Genomic DNA, 23,934 nt, shown 5'->3' with positions numbered 1-23,934 from the left:
GTAAAGGTAGTCTGTGTTATCTCAAAACCAGGTTTAGAGTGTTCCTTCTCTACACACACATGCCTTCCCTGGTTAGATGTTACCAGTACACCGATGAGAGACAGCACAGTTGAAAAAAAGCTACGCTTGTATTTGGGAGGATTAGGTCCCGCCTTAGACACTTAATAACAGTATATATGATCCGGAATAAATCACTTAACCTCTCAGTTTCCCCAACTGTAAAGTGAAAATAATAAATAAATAAAAATAATGAATAGCATCTACTCTACAGGCTCGTTGCAAGGCTCAAATCATAAGTAAGAATGCAGTGGAAGTGGTTTGCTAACCTTAAAAATGAAACCATCAGGCATTGTTCTTAAAAGCGTTGCACTTTTGTCAGTGAAAATGGTGATGTCATCTCTCTCTGTCTCTCTCTCTCTCTCCCTCTCTCCCTCTCTCCCTCTCCTCTCCTCTCCCCCACTCCTCTTTTCTTACTTATGTAGAGTTTACAGATGCTTCCCCAGCAACGGAAAGCCATCGCGAAGTTTAAGGAGCCAGCACACGCTTTAGCATTTCAACAGAAGTTCCACAGGTAGCCCATCGTATTCTTAAGTGGAGCCTCTGAAGTTACCGTGGTTTGAGGGTGGGAGAGAAGACCTCGTACCCTTATGTGATCTTCTCTGTATCCATTGCCTTGCTTTGCACAATAGATGTGTTCTTGTAAAGCTGTGTTACCAATTTGAGTTTTTGTTTTTTCATTTGGTTTTTTTGGGGGGAGGCAGGGGGTGGTGAGTTGTTCATTGAATCATCATTTCTTAAATGCACAGGGTGGGGTTGAGGGGCGGGGTGTCCATTATTTTAAAACAAGAACAAACAAAAAACAACAAAAACCAAAACCAGTCAGTGGAACCTTTTGTATGAATATATGGAATCTGTTTTGTCATATGGAAATGCACTTCTTGGATCTGGGGTTTTTTTTTGTACATTTGGATTTTTGTTTTGTTTTGTTTTTGTATCTCGAATTTTCTTAACACAGGGCCCACCATTAAAATATTGCTTTCTTTGGCCTCCGTGACTTGACTGGTGATACTCAGAATTGACTGACAATTGACCATTTCTTTAACCTTCCACAGGCATATGATAGATTTGTCCCACATAAATGTGGCACTGATTGTTGAATGATTTCCACTAAGAATAACCGACCCTTATGCTATAGAAACTACTGTGGAATTTTCCCAAGGAGAGGCGATGGGAGCAGAGTCACTTCAGGAGCCAAGAACTTGGTTGGCAGTCTACAATCTTGCTTAACTGTGGCCTGGAGCTGCCAAAAGCATGATGGACGCCAAGAAAAGCTGAACTTAGAGGACCCAGAAGCGAACAGGAGTTTGATGTCCACTTGCTCCCCGTCCTGTTGTAGCTACAAGGAACTATAGTTTTGGTTTTTTATTTTGTTTTTGTTTTGTTTTTTTTTCAAGTGCTTATGATGCATGTAGACTTTGTTCTTTGAAATCTGACTGTGTGATCACAGTGACTTGGATTGAGGAAAGAACATTAACACGTCCCCCATCTTAAAGATTTTTTTTACTAGCAAAGAATATTTGATAATGGTTGCTCTTATCTTCAGTGTAGGCTAGAAAATAATTTCCTTTTATACATATTCATAACTTCTTAGAAAGACCTCGGAAGGTGTATGTCAAACGTAGATCAAAAATTTGGGGGATCAATCTGGTATTTGTGTGGCCTAAAGGAGATTAGAGGTATTGGGTTGGGAGTTGTACCAATGGAAGAGACAAGTTCTCATTCTTGTATATAAGTCAAAGCCTGGCCTCACATCCTCTGGGTTCCTGGCTGAAACCTTCCCTCCCCACCTCCCTTCACCTCCACTTTCTCCCAGTTCCCAATTCCAGAGTTAAATAGGCATAACTGTGATTTTCCCGTTGGCTTAAAAAGATTCATTTTAAAACTTTACTTGCAGGCCCATAAACTGATTCTCTATTAGTATGAGCCATTTCTTGTCTAAGATTGAACACATTGGGGAAATAACACTGGTGATCATGGTTCTGATGATCATCATTTCTTTTTGGGAAGGCCCTGGTGTGTACCGCCATTTGGTAGATTTATCTGCAAAGACAACTTTAATGTAAAGTGTAATTTCACACAAAGAGTTTGCGAGTCAGTGATTACTGTTGTAGGCATACCCAATACAACCCAAACTGTGGGTTCCCCGCTCAGATCGCTTTTACTAAATAATTCTGGCCTGTTTCCTTTTGATGAGAAACTTAATTCTTTCCAAAGGAGCAAGCTCTGTTAAGGTTAATTCTGGGCAAACCTTAAGAAAGTGCCTTAGTTCCATCTTTGCTCGCATATTTTGTGAAAGATACTTATCATTTGGGATAGATCTTACAATGGGGACCTGAAATGTTAGAGTAGAGAGTCCTGGGACATCCTTGGACTTTTGAATTAGTTTTTGTACTGACAGCTCCCTGATCATGTTGATAGGCCTGTCACATGAGAGAAGTGGGAAGAAACTCAGTGTCCTTCGATGCATTCACTAGATAGCTGGCAAAAGGGTCCCACTATAGAGTCCCTCAAACAGGAGTGGTCCTTTATGCCTTGCACCCTTTCTTAGAGGAGACAAAGTTCACACAGCCTTTGTCATCTGTTTTCTCACAGCGTAGATTTTGTATTACCTTTCAAATTAAGTTACCAAAAAAAATTTTTTTTAAGGCTAAGTCCTGGGATTATGGTATTTCAGACCTTGATTAGTCTTTCAATAAAGTTGATTCTGAAAGAACATCATGTTATGTTGGAAGACTGGAGAGTAATCTTAAGTTTTATTTTTTTAATGATTGCTTGTCCCAAAATTTGCATCTCAGACTCACTAACCCAGATGGAATCATAACTCCATTAAAAGAGAATTTAATATATAGCTCTCTGCCTCCACAACTAATATGGATCCCATTTGGTTTAGTCTACCACCTCCACTCCCAAATCCTGTCACTGGCAGCAGTCATTACAGTACAGGAAGCTTGGTGCTTTCACCATGCCTTTCCATATGAAAGACCATACACATGGCTTTCCTCTACCTGAGAAAAGCTGTCAACTCCCATCTCAGGCATACCCTTCCTCCAAATGGATGTTTGTACTCACACTAAAGAGGGTCCTAGCCCATTAGTCTTATGCCCAGAGGGCTATATTAAAAGGAGCATGTTGATAGCAGGCACACTTTAGTAGGATCAACCTCAAAGCTTACAGTCCATTCACTTTAACTGGTGGGTCAGCTTATATCTTAGTGGGCTTTATTTTAATGGGAACTAGAGGCTGAACTTTGGGGGACCTGGTGATCTCCTTGGGGACAGTTTGATCAGTTTTAATGTTTCCTGAAAGTTGAAAAAAAAATTTTTTTCTTTCCAACTTGGCTTTGAAATAAAAAATCTGGACACTATGTCCCCAAGATAGTAAGTAGCTTATAAACAGGCTTCTTTCTAGTCACCATTGAAAATCAAACTTAAAAGGAAATGCACCAACAGATTTTGTAGTTGTTTTCAGGTTCACTTTTTGCATCATTATCTGGATATTTTAGATGGGGGCGATCTTATATGTGCAAGTGATTATGCATATAGTCATAAATGAGCTATTTCTTAAATATGATGTTCCCCCAAAACGAGATGATCGATAGAATAAATCTGGGTGTTTATTGAGATACTTGTTAGGATCACTACTCAACCAGTGAAGATGAATTCTCCTGGCATAATCATAGTAACTTGAGCAACAGAATCGAGTTTTAGTTCCGCTTATGATTTTTCCCACCAAGGGAAAGGAGAAGGGAAGCCGAATTAGCAAGGGATGTCAGTTTCCATTCTTGGAGCCCACGTATAGCAGTTTAAATCAGCTCCCCTAAGCGTAACCCTCTTGGAAGATCTGTGGCAACCATTATCTTTGTTCTTTCTTTATCATGCATTTAAAGGGAGATGCAGAATGCAAGCCGTTGCATCTAATTGTACTCTGTAAATATGGACCTTTTAAAATTAAAATGTTATTCGAGATGGATATTATTCAGCAACCTATTAACTATTTGTTAGTTTTTTGTGTTGTCATATCAAAGTTGAATGGATACCGTTCCATAAATGTGGATGTGTTTTTTGTGTGTATCTTCGATTTTTATAAAGACGGTAGTAAGTCAATACTTTTATCCTGACCTGTGTATTATTTGTTCACAAAATCCAGAAGCTTAAAACTAACTAGGAATTAATACCAGTATATCTCATTTGGTCAATACATGAGGTGATTATGTAGAACCAAACCCCCATCCCCCTTTTCTTTTGGCATTGCCTTGTTTTTGGTCCTGTGCTGTTCCTTACCTCTAATAAGCAAACCTGTCCAATAGCATTGGTTTGACCATGTGCTTTGGGAAATTCTTAGGTTTGTCTTCCTCTGGGGGTGGGGAAGGGGAGGGAGCACTCTTTTTTCCTGAAAAAATCTTCGAAGGGTTTTCCCCTTGGGGTACAAACCATTTATGGAATTCATAGGTAACTGACTTTTATTGGGTTGAACCATTTATGGGCACAAGAACCAGGGAGGGTTGTTCTTGTTATGTTGGTTTTCATTTTTTTGTGAAGCTCAAATGGAAAGTCATTTCATTCTGCTTTTCTCACAATTCTGAGTTGAGACACAATAGGTTGTCATCCTACTGGTCGTGGTGCTCAAAAAAAATTTTTTTTAAAGCATTCAATCGGATCATGAGAACAGAAAGTGTTAGTATTTAAGGCATTGGGTAAGGTTCATAGTGAGGGGATAGGGATCAGGAGAAAGATATTTTGCAGAACTATGAAATCCTAAATCAGATATTTAAAATAAAAGGTCTTTTAAAAGTCACACCTCTAGAAAACAGGTTCCTAAGAACACCCAAGGAAAATGAGAACTCTATATGGACTGGTGTTTTAAGGTAACAAACAGAAATGGAACGAGTGTACTCAATCCTGTCCCAATTAGCACCTTACCATGTAGAGGGCCAAAGGGCTCCAGCTGACTAAGTGGATCCCCCCCACTTCAGCGTTGCTAACCAAATCAATTAATAAAATGCTTACATTTTGGGCCCAGGTTGGATTTTAAATGAACTTTCCGCCCCAGGGCTATTCTTTTTCCCAGAAGGCTTGTCTTACAAAGATTGGGTTTCTGAGTTTGTTTTCCATATCACTTTGTTTTGTTTTGTTTTTTATTGTTGTTTGTTTGTTTGTTCGTTTGTTTTGTTGAATTGGAAGGTAAGCTCACCATGTTCACTGATGCTTTGTCATAGATGGGGCATTTGTCATCTTTGTGGCATGGGGGGAAATGAGGCTGCATTTTTTTTTCTGTCTGAAGCACTTTCTTTTCTATGCTTTTGAGTATATTAGAAACTTCATTAGCTTATTTCTGGCTAGTTTTCTGACCCCATACTTTACCCTTACCCATCCCCATCCCCATTCCCATCCCCCACTCCATGCCATTCTACTACATGTTAATAAGAAATAAGTCCAAGAGAGCTTTGTATATTAAAAGTGACAAGTAAGTGGTTTAATTTTTGATCCTTGATACCTCCTCCACAGTAGTTTTTGTATTTGTATTATCTTTAGTAGCCTAGTGTTTCGTTTCTGTGCTTTTTCTACTTAGGGGTTTCAGCTCTAGCTTCAAATACTTTTAGACTAAACTCTTGTTTTTATTCATCAAAGCACAATTTTGTTTTTTTTTTCCTTGCAATAAAATACTTGAGGGTGTTTTTGGTACTTTAAAAAAAAACAACCAAAAAAGAACCCTCTGTGTGAGTTCACAAGAACTTCTGGGGGTGGGAAGGTGGCATAAGGAAGGGAAATGGGACCAGAAATACTATATAGGGACAGGACGTTAACCAAACTGCAACTGGTACAAGTCTGTGTTAGGGGAAGACTGTCCAATGTGATCTCTCAACTCCCCTCACCCTCCACCTCCCTCTTTTTTTTTTTTTAAGGTGAATGAAATGTTATCTTGAACATTCTTTAATATGGATTTACCGAAGGTATCTAACCTTAATTCAGTATTAAATCCTAAGGATTTTCTGTAAGGTTATTTTGTGACCTATTTAATTTTTAGTCTTATAAAAATGACTACCACGTATTAGCCACATAAGCCCATGGTATTGTGTAAAAACAAAACAGAAACACTGATTCATATTGGATCCTCATGTATACCACCTTTTTAGGTATAATATGGTTGGGAAGGATCATTTGTTTCACTCTGCTTTTTGTAGAGGATCTCTTAAGGCATCTGCTCTCCATTCCTATGCTCTTGTTTTGGGTGGGGAAGGATTTGATGCTTTTGAGCATAGGAGGAGGAACGCCCTGCTGCCCTCTGGAACTTTCTGTTGAGGGTTTACGTTTTCCTTTCACATCTAACCAGATGAAATGGAAAGGGGTCATTGAATCATTTTGATTTGGTTTGATGATATTAATTTTACCAAGTTGTGGAAGAGAAAAGTAACATTTGGAAAATGTGATGGGCTGGCCGGCTTAAGCTCAGCACCCCATTGGGGGATGATGTTTTCATCATGTAGATTTCACATTGAATATGTTCTATTAGCAGACCTGTTTATATAGTCATTTAGTATGACTTTTTTGAAAACTAGTTTTGAATTTTTTTTAAATTCTCGGATATATTCCTGTGATCTGATTTCACTTTCTTCACATCGTTTTTTTAGGCAGATAGTTCACTCTAATAATTTCTTAAGAACACATATATAAAAATTATATATAAAAAAGAATACATACATATATATATATAAAATTCAGTTTGGGGATAGGAATAATTGATGGGGTTTTATTTGCTTTTTCTTTTTTAGATGAAATAAAATAGCAACTTACATTAATAATTCAGCTTTGCTTTTCACAGGTGGGGATCCAGAATTTTTCATTTTTTCCCCCTCTGAGGATTTTTACTTCTAGAGTTGTAACTCCCCCACTTCATTTGCAGGTACAACAAAGAAAACGCAAGAATTCTGACTTATTCCCACTTGTTTTTACTTTTTTCCGTTCTGGGCTTTTCGGTAATCATTCTTGCTCCATCACTAACATTCATTGGGTTAGCTTGGCGAGGGCCTCCCTCCTCATGCTTCTCCTTTTCCCACCTGGCATCTTTCAGTTTCTTTGCTGGAACTGGCCAGCCATTTCACTCTGCTAGCCCCTCATTCCATCCTGAAATTCCCTTTTTGATTTTGGCTCTTTTCCCTCTCATTGGCCCCACTTCTCTCTTCCTTCCCACCTTACATCTACCTCATCTGCCAGCTTCACGTTCACCCTGCATTCTTGCCTTTTTTCAGTTACACATATTTTTTTTTCTACTAGCCCTGCATTCCACCCTTTATTTGAAGAGAAATTATGTTTTTAATTTTAATGTGCCGTATGTAAGTGTTTTCATCTAAACCTATTGCCTTGACAGGTTTCTGCTCTTAATTGATTTCTCTAGGTCGCTGAGTAGAGGGAGTAACATTTTAATTCTCTTATTTTGCAGTTTTACCTTTTCTCTATAGGGTTGTGCGTTGGTCCTTTAGCAAGGACCTTATTGTCTGAGGTATAACAATGAAGATATAATTACTCACCCGTTTTCTTTGTTTTTATTTCCTCTCCTTTTGTAGGAGCTCTGGTTCTTGTTGAGTTCAGGATAGGATTAGTGCGCCATATTGTTGCCACTGGATGTGATGGCTTATTTGACCTTACCCTATTACTTTCACTGACTGTGATCCTTCCTAACCTGTAATGTCTGTACAGTGTACATGCTGTATTTGGGTAGATGGGAGCGTTTACGTCAGAGGTACCATTCTGATATGGACTGTGAAGCTTATGCTTTTGGGAGGGCGTGTGTTGAAAGTTTACCAATAAAGAGACAAGTCTGTCATGACCCTGACTTTCCTCTGGGTTCCTCCATTTCGTATTTTCTCCCAAACAAAGCCTACAGAAATGAATTATGTCTTCCTTTAAGAAAAATAATGTTGCCTTGTTAAAACTATGTTCTCTACCTTGCATTAGCCATTGTACCAATTCTGTCAAGGAATACATGTAAAAAGTAACACAGTAGCAGAATTGATAATGTACAGTTATGTATCGTTTGTGATTTCATAATGAAAAATGTTTGTACAGTGAAATAAGTTGTAACTTGGTCATGTAAATAAAATGTTCGTTTTCTACTTTGAAAATTTTGCTTTTTTGTTTCATTTTTCGTTGCCACCAAGAAGACACTCAGAACATGTTTTATATGCATATACATACACACACACACATATATATACATACATATACACACATAGATATACATCCTGAATCCATCCTAGACGCTTGAAGTTATTAGGGTGATTCTTCATTAACTGGTATGCAAACCAATTTTTTCCTTTTTAAAATGCAAAATAAAGGTTTAGATTCATTTTCTTGCTTGATGACAGAGGAAAGAAAAGATTCCTTCAGAAACTTCATAGGGTCTGTTTACATATCTTATCATCATTTGTAGATGACACAAAGCTGGGAGGGATAACTATCTTGAGATAGCAGAATCCCAAAAGATCTTAATAGGTTGGGGGCATGGGGGAGTCAAACTCTGGCTATAGCTAAGAATAGAGAAAAACCCTGCTTAGCTCGAGCTATTCAAAAATGGGCAGCAGGCTAAATTTGACCCTCAGGCCAAAGGGTTCTCCAGCCCTTGGATTAGAGCACTAGGCAAAATCTAACATGGTGGAATTTTAATAGGGGTAAAAGTTTTACACATGTTTTCAAAAAATCTACTTCACAAGAAGCACGATTAGATTTGAGTTTTCTTCCTGAAAAAGATGTGGAAGTTTTATAATGAACATAGAAACTTAATGAGCAGCATGATACAACAGGCAGAGAGACTAAGGCCGGGTCAGCTAGGGGGTGCTCTGGCTAGAGTGCTGGGCCTGGAGTCAGGAAGACTAATCTTTATGAGTTGAAATCTGACCTCAGAGGCTAAATAACTGTGTGACCCTGGGCAAGTCGCTTCACCCTGTTTGTCTCAGTTTCCTCATTTGTAAAATGAGCTGGAGAAAGAAATGGCAAAATACTCCATTATCTTTGCCAAGAAAACCCCAAATGGGGTCACAAAGAGGCAGACATGGCAGGAAAATGCCTGAACGGCAATAGGAACTCATCATAGCAGTGTGATACAGCAGGCAGAAAGGCCAAAGCTACATTAAATGAGGCATAAGTTTCAGGAAAAGGGAAATGATCGTCATGCCCTGGTCACACCAGATCTGAAGTGTTTCTTTGTGTGCGCTCTAGTTTAGGAAGGATGTTAATAAGCTGGGAACTGCGCAGAGGAGGGCAGCCAGGATGTAAGAAAGACTTTGAGTCTGTGCCCGATGAACATGAAAACCATTTCAAGGTATGGGGGCGGCTTGGCCTGGAGATGGAAGGCCAGTAGGCGTCTGACTGGCTTCAAACATTCACAGGATTGTTACGTTGGTAAGGGATCAGCCTTTTTCTCTTCATCTCCAGGGGTCGGAACTAGGAAGAATAGCTAGAAGTTGCTGAGACAAATTTAGGCTTGACAGGGAAGACTTTAACAATTAGAGCTATTCGCAAGTAAAATGTTTTGAGGACTAATGCTCATTACTTCATTAGCCTTAAAGCAGGGATTGAATGACCACTTATCAGGTATGTGACCTTGTGTATTAGTTGGTCTGACTGCTAAGGTCCTTTCAAACTCTAATGAGGCTGACATAGCCCTGAATTTTTCCCTCAGCTATTTTTATTTGTCTTTTTTTTTTGACATAAGAATATTATCCAATATTCCCTCCTCTCTCCGTTGAATCTGGTAATTAAAAAAAAAATTAAGGAAAACCAATCAAGTGACTACATCAGATAGTAGAGGTATTATTTCATACCTGTAGAGAAGTCCCCTACTTCCTTTATCAAGAGAAAGGGATATATGTTCCCTTCTCTCTTTACTGAGACTAAGGTTATTGCAATTAATCTGGGTTGGGATTTTGTTTTTAAGCCTTTACCCTTCAGCATTGCAGCTTGTGGGCACGACTCATCCGTTTGTTGTAGAAACATTTCCTTTCCAAAGCAATTCTCAAATATACCTATTAAAAGTAAGAGAATAGATTGAGTAGAAGAAGTAGCACATCACAGTTGGAAGAACCGATTAAAAATCCAGCCGTTTTGGGGTCAGTTTCATGAGTTAATTGCAGCATTTTGGCAGAAATGGTTGAGAAAATGAACCTTTCAGAAATTCCTCTGAACTTTGTCCATACTGAAGAGTTAGCTAGTCTCACACACTAAGTAAGGTACACATACTTTTTTGAGTGTACAGTATTTCTAGACAGTCAGAGTGACAGGGACAGAGGAAAGAAAAGATTCCTTCAGAAACTTCCTGAGGGCCTTTGGAAACAACCCTTCTGTCCATGTGTCATAGAAATGAGCCTCAGATTTAAAAGCCTTGTAGCAATTATAGGGTATATTTCAAACAAACAGCTACTGGCTTATTCTGAGGTGTGAGGAATGTGCTTTCTCTTATCATACTATAATCTGAGTTACTGAAAACTCTTATTGAATCCTATTTCAGAAATTAATCAGGTTGACCATTTATTCATGAGAAATGCCTCTTCTCTTTCCGTGATTTCTACTTGTCACCCTGTTGGACATCAGCCAGCCTCTTTCATTCTGCCTTCTTCCAATATACCTTGCTTCTGATTAGATTTTTTTTCCCATAAGAATACAACTACCAACGATGAAAGTTGGGGCAGTTAGAGGCAAGGTTTGGTACCCTAGGACAATTGTGTCAAACTCAAATAGAAACATATCCCTGTGGCTGTGTATTAACTGAGACAACCACAAATTAACATTACCTATGTTGTATTTTGATTTATCTTGTTAAACATTTCCTGATTACATTTTAATCTGGTTTGATGCACAAGGTCATGGGGATGTGAGTTTGACTTCTCTACCCTAGGACACACCGTGATGGGGCAGGTCATCCCGTGTTCAACACAGGAACAGCATCGTGTTCAAATCTGGCCGCAGACACTAGCTGTGTGACCCTGGGTGAGTCACTTAACCTGTCTTCCTCAGTTTCCTCCTCTGTAAAATGGGGGTCTATGGGGACTATGATCCTATGAAATTATAGGTCCAGAAAAAAAATTACATTGAGCACAGTAGATATACATAAAGAAGGAAATAAGCATTCATTAAGCACCTGTCTCCCAGGGTTATTGTGAGAGGCATATGAGGTAGTATTTGTAAAGTGCTTAACACAGTGACTGGTAGATAATAGGTGCTTAATGAATGCTTATTTCCTTCTTTATATCTGCCGTGCTCAATATAATTTTTTTTCCTGGACCTATAATTTCATAGGATCATAGTTCTGGAATTAGATGGATCTGTGGAGTGATGTAGCCCAACCCCCTCATTTTACAGAAGAACAAACTGAAAGTCCATGAGGTGATTTTCTCAAGCTCACATCCATATTAAGCCTCAGAGGTGCGATTTGAACCCAGGTCCTTTATTTCTAGAGACAATGCCCTTTCACAGTACAAGATTGCCTACATTTCATTAGTTTAGGGAATCTTCTCCTCTGATTGTAGATGAACATTTCCCTAAAAAAGAATTGCATAAGGCACTGAGGTTAAGTGATTTGCTCATAATCAAAGGGTGACTTCATGTGAGAGGCAAGATTTGAACCCATGTCTCCTGCCTTTGGTGTGAACTGACACATATACCATATTCCACACACAAGATACATTCAAGATGGGGCTCATCAAGACCTATGCAGCCTATAGAATGGAGAGCCCATTTGTGCATTTTGCTTATGGTGAAGACCTTAGGGTACTCATCATCTCCCCCAGTTAGGACTTGGAGGGATCTGGGGACTTCATTAGGGTCACTCCTCTTCATATTAGGGGAGGGGCAGTGTGATACAGTGGAAAGAGAAGTAGCTCCAAAGTCGGAGGACCTGGGTTTGAAAAATCCCTCTAGCACTGCCCCTGTGACCTTGAGTCAAGCCACCTAACCTCCCTAGGACTATTTTCTCTACTGTAAAATGGCAGGTTGGACTAGCTGGCCTTCTGTGACTCTTCCAGCTCTGCCTCTATGATCCTATGAATTCAAGGTCATACCCCTCTCCATCCCTCCAGAGTCCTGTTGACCCTGGTGCATGGTTTATCCATTACTTGGGATGGGGAGCCGTCCTGTGCACCAAAGCACTTCCTGTCAAGGTTCTCGTGACTCAAGCTGTCCATCTGCCATGTCATTTGTGCTCAGGGACTAGAGTTGAGATGCAGAAAATAATGTTTCATGTTTTTTATATTAAAGTGGCCAGTGTCAAGATTTGCACGTTGCAACACTGTTCAGCTCTGTTTAATTGGTTAGGTTGGGGAACTGTTAAGATTAAGGTTGGTTTGGCCTCATAGGATATAGAATTTAGAGCTAGAAGGGAACTCAGAAGGAAGAGAACAAGTATTTATTCAGCACTGTGTGCTGTGTGCCAGGTAGGGCAGCTAGGTGATGCAGTGGATAGAGCCTTGAGTCAGGAAGACCTGAGTTCAAATCCAGCCTCAGACAATTACTAGCCATGTGACCCTGGGCAAGTCGCTTAACCCTGCTTGCCTCAGTTTCTTCATCTGTAAAATGAGCTGGAGAAGGAAATAGCAAACCACTCCATTATGTTTGCCAAGAACACTCCAAGTGGGGTCACAAAGAGTTGGAGATGATTGAAACAATTGAACAACAAATCCACTGCTCCTTCCATGACACTACACCATGGGCCTAAAACCCTACCAAAAGGCCAAAGGGAGATAAGAGATTCATTCACGGTTCATGTGCATGGTTTTGGCTGATTCCATGAGTGGACTGCCCTTGGAATAGCAAGGGAGCAGGGGAAAGGGGGAGAAGCACCAACTACTTAAATTCAACCAACATTAAGTATTATATGTAGGACATGCTAAGTGAGTTCAAATCCAGTCTCAGATACTTACCAGCTGTGTGACCCTGGGCAAGTCATTGGACCTTTGCTGGCTTCAGCTTCCTCTCCTATAAAATGGGGATCATAAAACCACCTGCCTCCCAGAGCTGTTGAAGATAAAATGAGATCTTTGTAAAGCATTATATAAGTGCTAACTATTAGCTAGACTGGAGATTTTTTTAAAAGACCTAATAGTCCCTGCCCAGAAGGAGCTTGCAGTTTAACCAAGTATCACAAAGTGTGATAAATGCTGGGTGAATGTATGTCTATTAGAGGCCTTTAATGTTAATCCAGAACAAGGCCCAAAGCAACAGCTTCCAGCGGCATAGTTCTGCAGAACAACATGGCGGGCTTTCTGGTTTGGGTGCTTTGGGGAGAGGGAGAGAGGGACAGCGTTTTCTCCTTGTCCTATGTCTGGTTTCCATGACCCTTGTGAAATATGAACAGACCTGAACAGGGGAGCAGAATTCACCGGATTTTCAGAAAAGAGGCTCTCTCTTATTCATGTAATCTCTGAGAAATATTGACCCTAGATTTAAGCAGCACCAGCGGCCACCCAGATAGTGTGTTTTGAGGATGCCTAGAAGTATCTTCCACGTTGGTCTGTGAAGGTCCCTGAAATAGCCTCTATGTCACAGTTATAGAAGTGATGGGGAGTCAGATGCATGGCCCTGACACCCTATGGGCAGCATGCATTACCACGTGGGGCCCCTCTTAGGTATACTGTATATAAAGCCCATGACTGGAGGTACTCAGGGTCCAGCGATGGGAAACAAGGCACACACCCTGGGTCAGCCATCAAACTTCCCAAGAGATTAGACAACTGCGGCCATATATACTGCCACTAGGAAGCAGGAGCTTCTCCAAACTCTGCAGGCCTTTCTCTACTCTCCCACAGGTGCTATGACCTTCTCACAAAGCATGGATGGCTTGGTCTGACCATGCTACATATGTGCACTGAAGCACACAGGTGGGTGACCTGCAAAAGGCTTTCCACAGGTCAAGTCAAAGGGCATTCATTAAGTGTTCCCCGTGTGCCAGGCTCTGTGCTAAGGGCTGGGGAACAAAAGAAAGGTAGAAACAGTCCTTGTACCTCAAAGAGCTCACATTCCAATTGGGGGAGGAAACAGAGCCTGGCGTTTCTGACTCTCTTTTCATGGGTTGACCCTGCTGTCCTCCCCCCTCATGCTCACTGCTAACACCTTGCCACCAGAGTGTTTGGATTGATCGATATTTATTGAGTCCCTACTATGTGCAAGGCACTAGGATGGACACTGAGAAGGTATTGTGTCTCCAGAAGAGACATCTGTAAAAATATAAATGTAATCTGGGAGAGATAATACATTAATTATTATTATCATTGAGTTCTTATTGGAGGAAATATGGTATAAAGGGAAAGCGTCTAGAGACTTGGGTTCTAGGCCCAACAATACTGTTAATTGCTAGCTACGTGACCCTGAATAAGCCGCTTTACCCTTCCGAGACTGTCTTCCCATCTGTAAAACAGGTGTGTTGGTCCAGGTAATTTCTAAGGGTCCTTCCAGTTCTGGCTAATTAGCTCCTGCTGCCTAGCAGGACCATGAGAAAATGGAGCGTGGGACAAAGGAAATTGTGATAGGGGTCAGTCAAGAAAAATCAAGAAAATGGGACAATGCAGTAGTGAGCTCTGGGCAGTGGGGAGGGCAATGAGGATGCTGGGTGGAGTGTTGTTGTTCAGTCATGTCTGACTCTTCATGACCCCATTTGGGGTTTTCTTGGCAGAGATACTGGAGTGGTTTGCTATTTCCTTCTCCCACTCATTTTACAAAGGAGGGAACTGAGGCAAACAGGGTGAAGTGACTTGCCCAGGGTCACACAGCTAGTACATGTCTGAGGGCAGATTTGAACTCAGGAAGAGGAGTCTTCTTGACTACAGGCCTGGCGCTGTATCCACTGTGCTACTTAGCTGCCCTGGACAGAGAACAAAATGTGGGTAAGGCAGGGAACACAAGTGCTTGCCTTATAATTCATAGTTATGTAGGTGGACCCATAGAGGTAAGTAAAATCCTGAAAATGTATGTATACATCTAATTTCTATAAATAGGATCCTCTTTTGTAATTCAACTCAATAAGTATTCAATTAAACACCTACTATGTGCAAAGCCCTGCACTAATTATAAGGACACAAAGGCAAAAATTATATAGTCCCTGACATCAAGGAGTCCTTATTCTATTGGAAGGAAGGAAGGAAATAAGCATTTATTATGGAGAGAGGGAAATATTTATTAAATACCAACTATGTGCCAAGTAGTATCCTAAGCACTTTGTAAATATCTCGTTTAATTCTCACAATGACCCTGAAAGGTGGGAGATACACAGATAATTAGAAAAGAGTACAAAGTACACAGAAAAGTACTCACAAAGTAATTTCATAAAAGGGACGGCATAATAACTGGGGGGATGAATTGGGAGACTTCATCTTGGAGGTGGTGCGGGAGAGTTCTGCTATTAGAAGAACCCTATGGTTTCCCATAATACATAAAAATTGATAGAATATACCTACAGATCTATCTGAATCAGGGTCCCCTTCCCTTTGGTAGTAGTATAAGTGGGGAGGGAGAGAGGGAAGGAGGGAGGGAGGGAGAGAGAGAAAGACAGAGAGACTGAGAGACAGAGAGAGACAGAGACAGAGAGAGAAACAGAGAGACACATACAGAGAATAAAGACACTAGACCAGTCACTAATGAGCATTGCTGCTATAATTTTAAATAAAATTCTAGCCAAAGATTACAAAACTATATCTGAAAAATTATTTACCATGACCAAGTTAGAGTTCTACTAGGGATGCAAAGATGATTCAACATTAAGAAAACACTCGCATAATTAATCCTATTAAAAACAAAAGCACATTCTAAATATCATCATATGAAAAGATTTTTTGACAAAGTACATTTATTTATGCTATAAAAATTCTACAAAGTATAGGAATAGAAGCGTCATTTTTAATATGACAAAAAGTGTGTCTCTGAAACAAAAAAAAAGAGCAGTATTTTTAATAGGGGAACACTAGAAGTTGTCCCAGTATGCGAGGACATTCCCTTTGCCTGGTACTATTTGATGAAGTTCTAGGAAAGCTAGAAATGGCCACATGAGAAGGAATAAAGGCATAAATATCCAAAAGAGAAGACAACAGTCATTCCTTTTTACTGATGAGAGTTCACTTAGAAAACCTCCATAGAACCAGAAAAAACAACAGGCAACAGGGTTAGCAAAGGAGGGAGATAAAAATAAATTCACAAAAAATGGCATTTCTCTATGGCAATAACAGAAATCTGTAGAGAAATACAAGGTAAAACCTATTCCAAATAACAAGAAATGCATAAAATGTCTGACAGTCAACCTACTCAGGCATACTCAAAATAGAAATACAATTTAAAAAATATATTTCACCTAAACTGGCCTATCCCCAAAAGGGGCCACATAATACTTGCTGCTATGTGTTCATTGCTTCTTTGTATAGTTCTATTATTACAATTATTACTGGTTTCAGACATTCTCTATATAGGTATTCTCTTTGGAATCATGAGAAGGTGTGACAGAATAAATACTGCATTTGGAGTCAAAGGAACCAGATTTGAATCTTGCCACTGATGCTGACTATAGGTGAGACGGTGAGCAAATCAGCCTTCAGTTTCTTCCTATTGAAAATAAAGGATTTGGACTCCTTGGACCTCTGAGGTCCTGGACTTTCTAAGCTATGATCCCATGTCAGTGTTAGAGTAGGTGAGAGCTGGCCACTTGGACCATTGCCTTCCCTGCCCTTTAAGGAAAGGAGTCACATGGTATACATCTCTGTGCCCTGGAGCACCTAGCCTGAGTGAGCACATCAAAGGTTCAGTAATGTTTGATTGGTCAGTTGTCTGGGTTAGGAACACAGACTTGAAGAGAGCTAAGAGCCCTCCAAACTGGACCAAATTACGTTCATTTGCTGCATCCCAAACCAAATGTAAATATTCTTTATTAAACCATGAATCAAACAAGTTGTTTTTTTTTCTTCAATGAATGAACAGATTTAGGTCATAGTTAAATCTATTTTCCAAAACCAAACCAAACCAGATTAACTATGTTATGAAGCTGCCACCATCTGGCCTAGGATGGACAGGTACAGAATCTATGAGTCAGGTCCAGGCAAGACATAGGAGAGCAGGATCAAGCACTGGCTACAGCTTAGAGACCACAGATGCTGGAGCTCATCACAGAAAATTCAACAAATATTTATTAAACACCTACTGCATGTAGCAGAAAATATGCTGGTTCTACAGTCAGAGGACCTGAGTTCAAACACTTGCTCTGATATTACTTGTGTGACCCTGGGCCACACTGGGCCCCAGTTTTCTATCGCTAAAAGAGGGGTTTGGACTAATTTGACTGCCCTAAAGCTATTTTACTCTATGAAAAGCATGTGCTAGGTATAGAGATATCTGTTAGAGATCTATTAGAGATATAAAGAGGAAAAAGAGTGTGAGCCTGGAGGGAGAAACACAAATAAGTCCCAAATAAGAAAAGATAAGAGTGTGTTAAAGGAGAGCGCATTCTTGACAAATCTGATGAAGGAGAGATGGTGTGAAGTCCCGGGAGAAAAGGAAAGGTTTTAGGGAGAAGGGGGCCCCTGAGCTGGCTAGGCCTGGGAGGAAGAAGAGGATTTGAACAAGCAGAGATGACAAGGGAGATTGTAGGATTAGATCAGGAAACAGATAGCTGTGGCATTTGTTTGGAACACAGAGAATCCTGAGGTTGGATTCTGGAACCAGGTATCAGGCAGGACCAGATAGGATGGTTCTAGCTCCCCATTCTGGACTCCCCACCTCCCATCATGTTCACAAAGATTTCAGAGGCAGATCAACAAGTGAACAAGCATTTATTAAGTGCCCAGTATGTGCTAGTAACTGTATACTGAAAATACAAAGAAAGGCAGTGACAGTCCCTGCCCTCAAGCAGCTTATGTTCTAATAGAGAAAACAAGATGCAAACGACCACGTATAAACAAGACCACGTATAAACAAGACGTGTGCTTGGAGATAAACTAAGAGGGAAGGCACTTAGAGGTCCAGGCAGGAACGGACCCCTATGAGGCTATAACATGACCACAGTTTCATGGGGCAGGATATGGAGACCAGGTCCCAGTACATCAGGAAAGATATAGAAAAGATATCTCTTCTACAGGGAGCCTTTCTGGAGCCCAGGAGCTGCTCATGCCTTCCCCCTTCTCCACCCCAGCCCTCAAACTATATTTGTGTATTTTGTGTTAAATATATGTATAAACCTACAGATGTATGTGTTGTTTCTCCCATTAGAATGTAAGCTTCTTTCAAGGACAGGGATTGTTTCTTTTTCTTTTTCTTTTTTTGGGGGGTGTCTTTATATCTCCAGTGCTTACCACGTGTGCCTGACAGAGTAGGCAATTAATATGTAATTGGTGAGTGATTAGTCAAAGGCCTGGGAGACCCTTGACAGAAACAAACCTGAATCAAGCCAATCTGTAATTTTCCTCTTCTCTAAGATGAAGGGTTGGATCAAAACTCCTTCCAGCTTTCATGTTCTGTGGCTCTGATTTAATGCAGGGCATCCCAAAAGTCTCCAATCCTGTATTTCATTGGGCTTAATCTCAGTTTAAGAAGTCATCTGTTTCACTTTTTAACAGAGAGATCCTGGGACTGCCAAGTAAGAGATCTCTCTGTATCCAGGGCTGCCACTGAACAACTGTGACTGCATACACGTGCCTAGATTTCAATTCTTTTCTCTATCTTTGGAGGAGGGACAGTCTACTTTTTTCCTAGGGCTGTTGTGAGAAATATTTAGAGCCTCTAGGGGGCAGGGATTATTCAGAGATATATTGAGGTAGAGCTCTTGGAACTGAAGTCAATAGACCAAGGTTGAAATCTCTCTCCAAAGACTTGTGTGAGAGAGCTTGTGTGACCGTGGGCAAGAGCCCAAACCCTGGTTTCCTCATCGGTAAGATGGGGATAATAGCACCTTCATTACCTACCAGAGAGGATCATTGAGAGGAAAGAGCTTTGAAAACAGTAAAGGGCCATGTAAACAGGAGCTGTTGCTATTTTTTTTAAATTATTTTATTTTATGGAATAAAACAAGCATAACACAATATAATAAAAAAGATGATTGCACATGAAACTGCAAATGTCTTATGTAGTTATTCCTTTTAAATATATAATAAAGTTATCATGTGACTAGGGGCATCTCAGCCTGGGGAAATGATATAGAATAGGGGAGGCTAGGGCTGCCAGACTTTTCCTTTGTTCCCTAGAATGGCATTTGTTCTAGTGGGATCAGGTTGTGTATATAGCTATCCCTGTCTGTGTGTATTGTATAGCCATGTGTATGTGTGTATACATGCATATGTATCTATGTACACATGGTGTCATATGCACGCATATTGGTGTATGCATATATAAACCTATATAGGCCACCAGTTACACACAGAAGGGGGTTATTGGCCATACAAGGCAGTTATAGTAGATACCCATGAATGCTAGAGATTTAAGTGTTAAGCAGGTTCAGAGAGAAGATGATCATTCGGGGCTGGGGTGGTTAGAGGAGGCTTCGCAGAGGAGGTTTTGAAAGAGAGATATGCTTCTACAGAGGTCACCATTCCCTGAAGCCAAATGACCCACCTACAGTCCCATGGGGGCAGAAAGGCATAAAATGGACCGACCGACCAATGGACCAACTGCCAGTTCCGTTCTTTGCGGGGTCACGCTGAAACCTTGGGGACAAATGGACTCTTCACCTCCCTTTCTCCCTTCTTCCTTTTTCCTTCCCTCTTTCCTTTTCTCCCTCTCCCCCCTCCCGTCCCCACTCCACCCCAGATGTTTCTCAGCTCTCAAAGCCTGAAAAAATACATCTATCAGCCATTAAAAAATTAAGATCCAATTGAACCTGTCACCCGTCTTGGTCTTTGGCTCCACAGGCCATAATCAGGGGCACCCAGACAGAGGGCCCACTTCACCTTCCCCCAGTGGGGACATAATCACCCGCAATCAATTAGGCCCTCAATCATGGAGCTTTGAACAGCTGGTGGTAGATCCCTCTTGTCCTCGTTTCAAGATGCCAGTCCCCTTCCTGGCCCCCTCTTCTGTCCCCACCAGAGCCTCCCCACCCTGTCTTTCTCCAGGTCCTCATACATTTTTATGATTCTCCCGATTGACAAGGGGGAGGGGAAGAACTTGGAGTCGGCTTCCAGACTCGTAAAGGCTAAAAGGCCATCAGTGTTGTAAATGAGGATCACGGCTCCATACCACCAGCTGTTTATAGTGCCGTGATTGAGCCTAATTGGTGAGAAGTAATTGCCTCCACTCCACAGAGGTGAAGTACCTCCTCACGGGGTGAATGCAGCTGATGAAGGGCCTCAGAGGAAAGTCCTGACTGTTTTAGTCAAGCTCCATCTGCCTCCGGTTTCTTGGCAAAGGCTGAGTTCACCAGCCTCCGGCCTCCGTGCCTCCCCGAGCTGACAAGTGCCGACTCTCTTCTTTTGCCCCTCTGATCCTCCTTCTCTCGGGAAGCTTTTCCAACTTGGGAGATGGAAATGGGTGTTGGAATGGGTGCCAGCAGCTTCTTGAGGCCCGGTGGCATTCAGCTGTTTGGTCCTTTTGTCCTAGAGATGGGAGTGGGGGGGAGGGGGGAATTTGCAAATGGGACTGCAGGGGGCCTTGATGATCTTGGCAGCCAAGGAGTGGCAATGCCTCTCCTGAAATCCTTGCCTGGCACCTGCCTTGGTGCCTTGCCAGGGGGATAAGGGTAGATAGAAGATCCCTATACCCTACCAGTCCAGTTAAGTCTATCCCCTTCCCCCCTCACACCCTTCCCTAAGAGCCCCCATGGGACTCTAGATGGTGGAAGTGTGTTTCCCATTTTGGGAGGTAAGGACAAGGAGACCATGCCTGAGAAATCAATTGCCGAGGGAAAGGAGCAGAAATCTTTCTTCCTAACAGACTTTTGGGAACTAAATCTAGCGCTAATCTCAGTGCTTAGCACATAGTAGGCACTTAATAAATGTTTGTTGACTAAATTCCATAGATCACAGGCCTCTTCCTGACTGGCCCTCCTTGACTATATCACCTCCAAAAAGCATTTATTAGATGCTTGGTTAATACTAGCCCACTCCATTTATATGCAAGGTCACCCAGGTATTAAATAGTGGGGCTAGAGATTTGAACCTAACTCTTGGATCTAAAATTTCTAAATTACTTATTTTCAACATTTGTTTTTAAAAATTTTGAGTTCCAAATTCGGTCCCTCCCTCCCACCCATCCCCCACCCATTGAGAAGGTGAGCAAGATATTAATTATACATATTTCCATATTAGCCACATTTTGAAAAAACAAAATAACGAAGAAGAAAGGAAACATAAAGTAAAAAAATATGCGTTGATCTATACTCAGAGTTCACTGCACTTAAATTCAGTGCAATTTCCACTATACCTTGCTGTCTCCTCCAGAGACATTTGACCCTCCCATTTGATCCTCACCATAGCCTTACAGGAGGCAAGGAAACCCGGATTTGTCTGTAAATTGTGGGAGTGTGACAAGTGATGGGTTTTATTAATTGACTTGTAGTAGTCTAGTAAGTAGAGATGCAGCCTTTTTTTTTTAAACTGAAAATGTTCACCACTATAAACATGGGGTGGTGATAGAAACAGAGACGTGACCTAATTATATAGTCAACAAACATTTATTAAGCACCTACTATGTACCAGGCACTGAGCTAAGTTCTGTAAAAGACAATCCCCGCCCTCCAGCTCACCATCTGGTGGAGGCATAAATAAGCTACATTGGATAAATTAGAATATAGGGAACTCAGAGGAAGAAACTTCTATCAATGCAGATAAATGTCTGTTCTAGAATTTATAATCTTAGAAAGTCTCCTGGGATGGTTAAGGATCCTTGCCCAGGATCATTGAGCCAGCGCGTGCTGGAGGATATGAGAGTCTTACTGACCCTGTGGCCAGCTCTCTGTCCACTCCGCCATGCTGACTCTCTGTAGGTAAAGGCAGTTATAATTTACATCTCCCAAGTCCTCTACAATAGGTTGTCTCATGGTAGACATGGGCAGAGTGCCAGGGCCAGACTGGTATTGGTGGCTCTTACCAATAGATAGGATAGAGGAGGCAGGAATAGTTTTTATTATAGACCCACCAGTGGATTAAATCCAGAGAAGTGGGAGCTGGGAATGTGGCTGGGAACAGAGGTATCCTTCGGGCTGGGGGTGGGGTGGATGTTGAGGGAGCACACTCTAGTTGGCTGCCAAGTCCTGGCTAGAATCACAGCCAAGGCCACAAGGTATCATCCCAAGCCTTGTGAAAAGGCCAAGGGAAACTAGCGCAGACTTTGGAATCTTGATATTTCTGGGCTTCCAACGAGGCACATCAGGTATCTGTCATATTTACAAAGCACACCACCAAAATCTGAATCAACCTGCTCTCTCTAAGGAGTTGTCAGATGTAGCTTCCAAGGACCGCACCCCCCCCCAACTTAGTCATTCACAGGGTGGATACTCTGCTACCCCCGATTTACTTATCCTCCATGTAAATATTGTAGACTTGACTCTTTCCTCTTACGAATCAACCCAGAGAGAAATCATGGGGACATGAAGAGAGCAATGCAGTCTGAGGATGCGGGTGCTAGTCTTCCTCACTATCTATGTGACCGTGGGCAAGCAATTTAACTCCCCAGGGCCTCAGTTTCCTTGTCTATAAAATGGGCTGAAATAAATGAAAGGTTTGACCTAAATCATCTCAAAGTGTGGTCTCTTGAATGCCGCACCAACACTCTTTTCCCATTACGCCAAATTGCCAGCTGAAGTCATCAGTCTTTCTGAGTATGCCCATTTCCTCCAGGCTCCCCAAAGGCATTGATCCTTCAAGGGAGGGCCTGCCATCAAAAGGTGGTCAAGCTGACTCCTGGAGCTGACAAAGCTCAGATTTTACCTACACCCTCTGAGACAGGCCAGGAGAATATTTTCACTGGGGCTGAGGGTGAAGGGGAGGGAGCTAACCCAGGTGACACTTCCCGGGCAACATCATCTTCATCGTCATCATCATGGCTAACAGATAGATAGCACTTGCTATGTAACAGGCAACGTGCTAAGCATTTTACAAACATTACCTGATTTCATCTTCACAACAACTCTGAGAGGTAGGGGCTATTATCACCCCCATTGTGTAGATAAAGAAACTGAGACAAATAGAGGTTAAATGATATGCCCAGGGTCACACAACTATGAAGTGTCTGAGGCTGCATTTGAACTCGGGTCTTCCTGACTTCAGGTCAAGGATTCTATCCAGTGAGTTGTCTAATGTTAGTTTGGTAAAGGTCAATTCAGCAAAGGTCAAGTAGTCTGGCTACTTAGAGGACTCAAGGGAAATCATTCTTAGACAATGACTGTGCAGCAGCTCACCCCATTTAGTCTAGTCCTATACGTATTGTATTTACTCCAGAGAAGCCAAGCTGGGCCAACTCCTTGGTGCCCTCTCAACTGGGAGTACTGTCTCTGAGGCAGACCCCCAAGGAACAGGTCGTGGAAGGGTCTGGTCATCCCCCATGGCACCAGCCTTAAAGGAAATCATGCCCCTTACATCTGTAGAGCCTTTTGTCCTTTGCTTCGATCGTCTGGTTTGAGCTTTCTAACATCCCCGGTCAAGTTACAAGCACCAGCATTTGGTCCTGGGATCACAGATTTAGGGCTGGAAGGGGCCTTAGAGGCCATCAAATCCAACCTTCTCATTTTACACAGAGAGGTTGTGATTCCTGACTCTGAGGAAAAATGCTCTTTTCACTACAGCGGCCTCTCTAGATTTCTTTAACACCTCCGTTTGGATGTGCCATCAGTGGAGCAAAAATCAAAATCCACAGAGTAACGTAGCATGACCAAAAGATTCCTTATCCATAAAATCAGGAGATTGGACTGGACGAATTCAATGCCGCC

The 23,934-nt window shown here is 41.5% G+C and overlaps 1 protein-coding gene across 3 annotated transcripts in view; it reads left to right on the top strand.

The window, feature by feature from the left end:
• RBM33 (RNA binding motif protein 33) overlaps window positions 1–8,179 on the top strand; it is a 182,058-nt gene extending 173,879 nt beyond the window's left edge. For 2 of the 3 annotated variants that reach the window (XM_036758876.1, XM_036758875.1), the window contains 2 exons: window positions 483–571; window positions 1,113–8,179. In XM_036758876.1, the coding sequence (XP_036614771.1) occupies window positions 483–571; window positions 1,113–1,161 (138 nt within the window). In that variant the 3' untranslated portion in view covers window positions 1,162–8,179. The remainder of the gene's footprint in view (window positions 1–482; window positions 572–1,112) is intronic. The other variant, XM_036758877.1, reaches the window with a different exon arrangement.
• Window positions 8,180–23,934: the final 15,755 nt, after the last annotated feature.

Source organism: Trichosurus vulpecula, chromosome 5 (assembly GCF_011100635.1).
Source record: "Trichosurus vulpecula isolate mTriVul1 chromosome 5, mTriVul1.pri, whole genome shotgun sequence".
NCBI lineage: Eukaryota > Metazoa > Chordata > Mammalia > Diprotodontia > Phalangeridae > Trichosurus > Trichosurus vulpecula.
The sequence above is the reverse complement of the archived record's forward strand: the minus strand, read 5'-3'. Positions and strand labels throughout refer to the sequence as shown.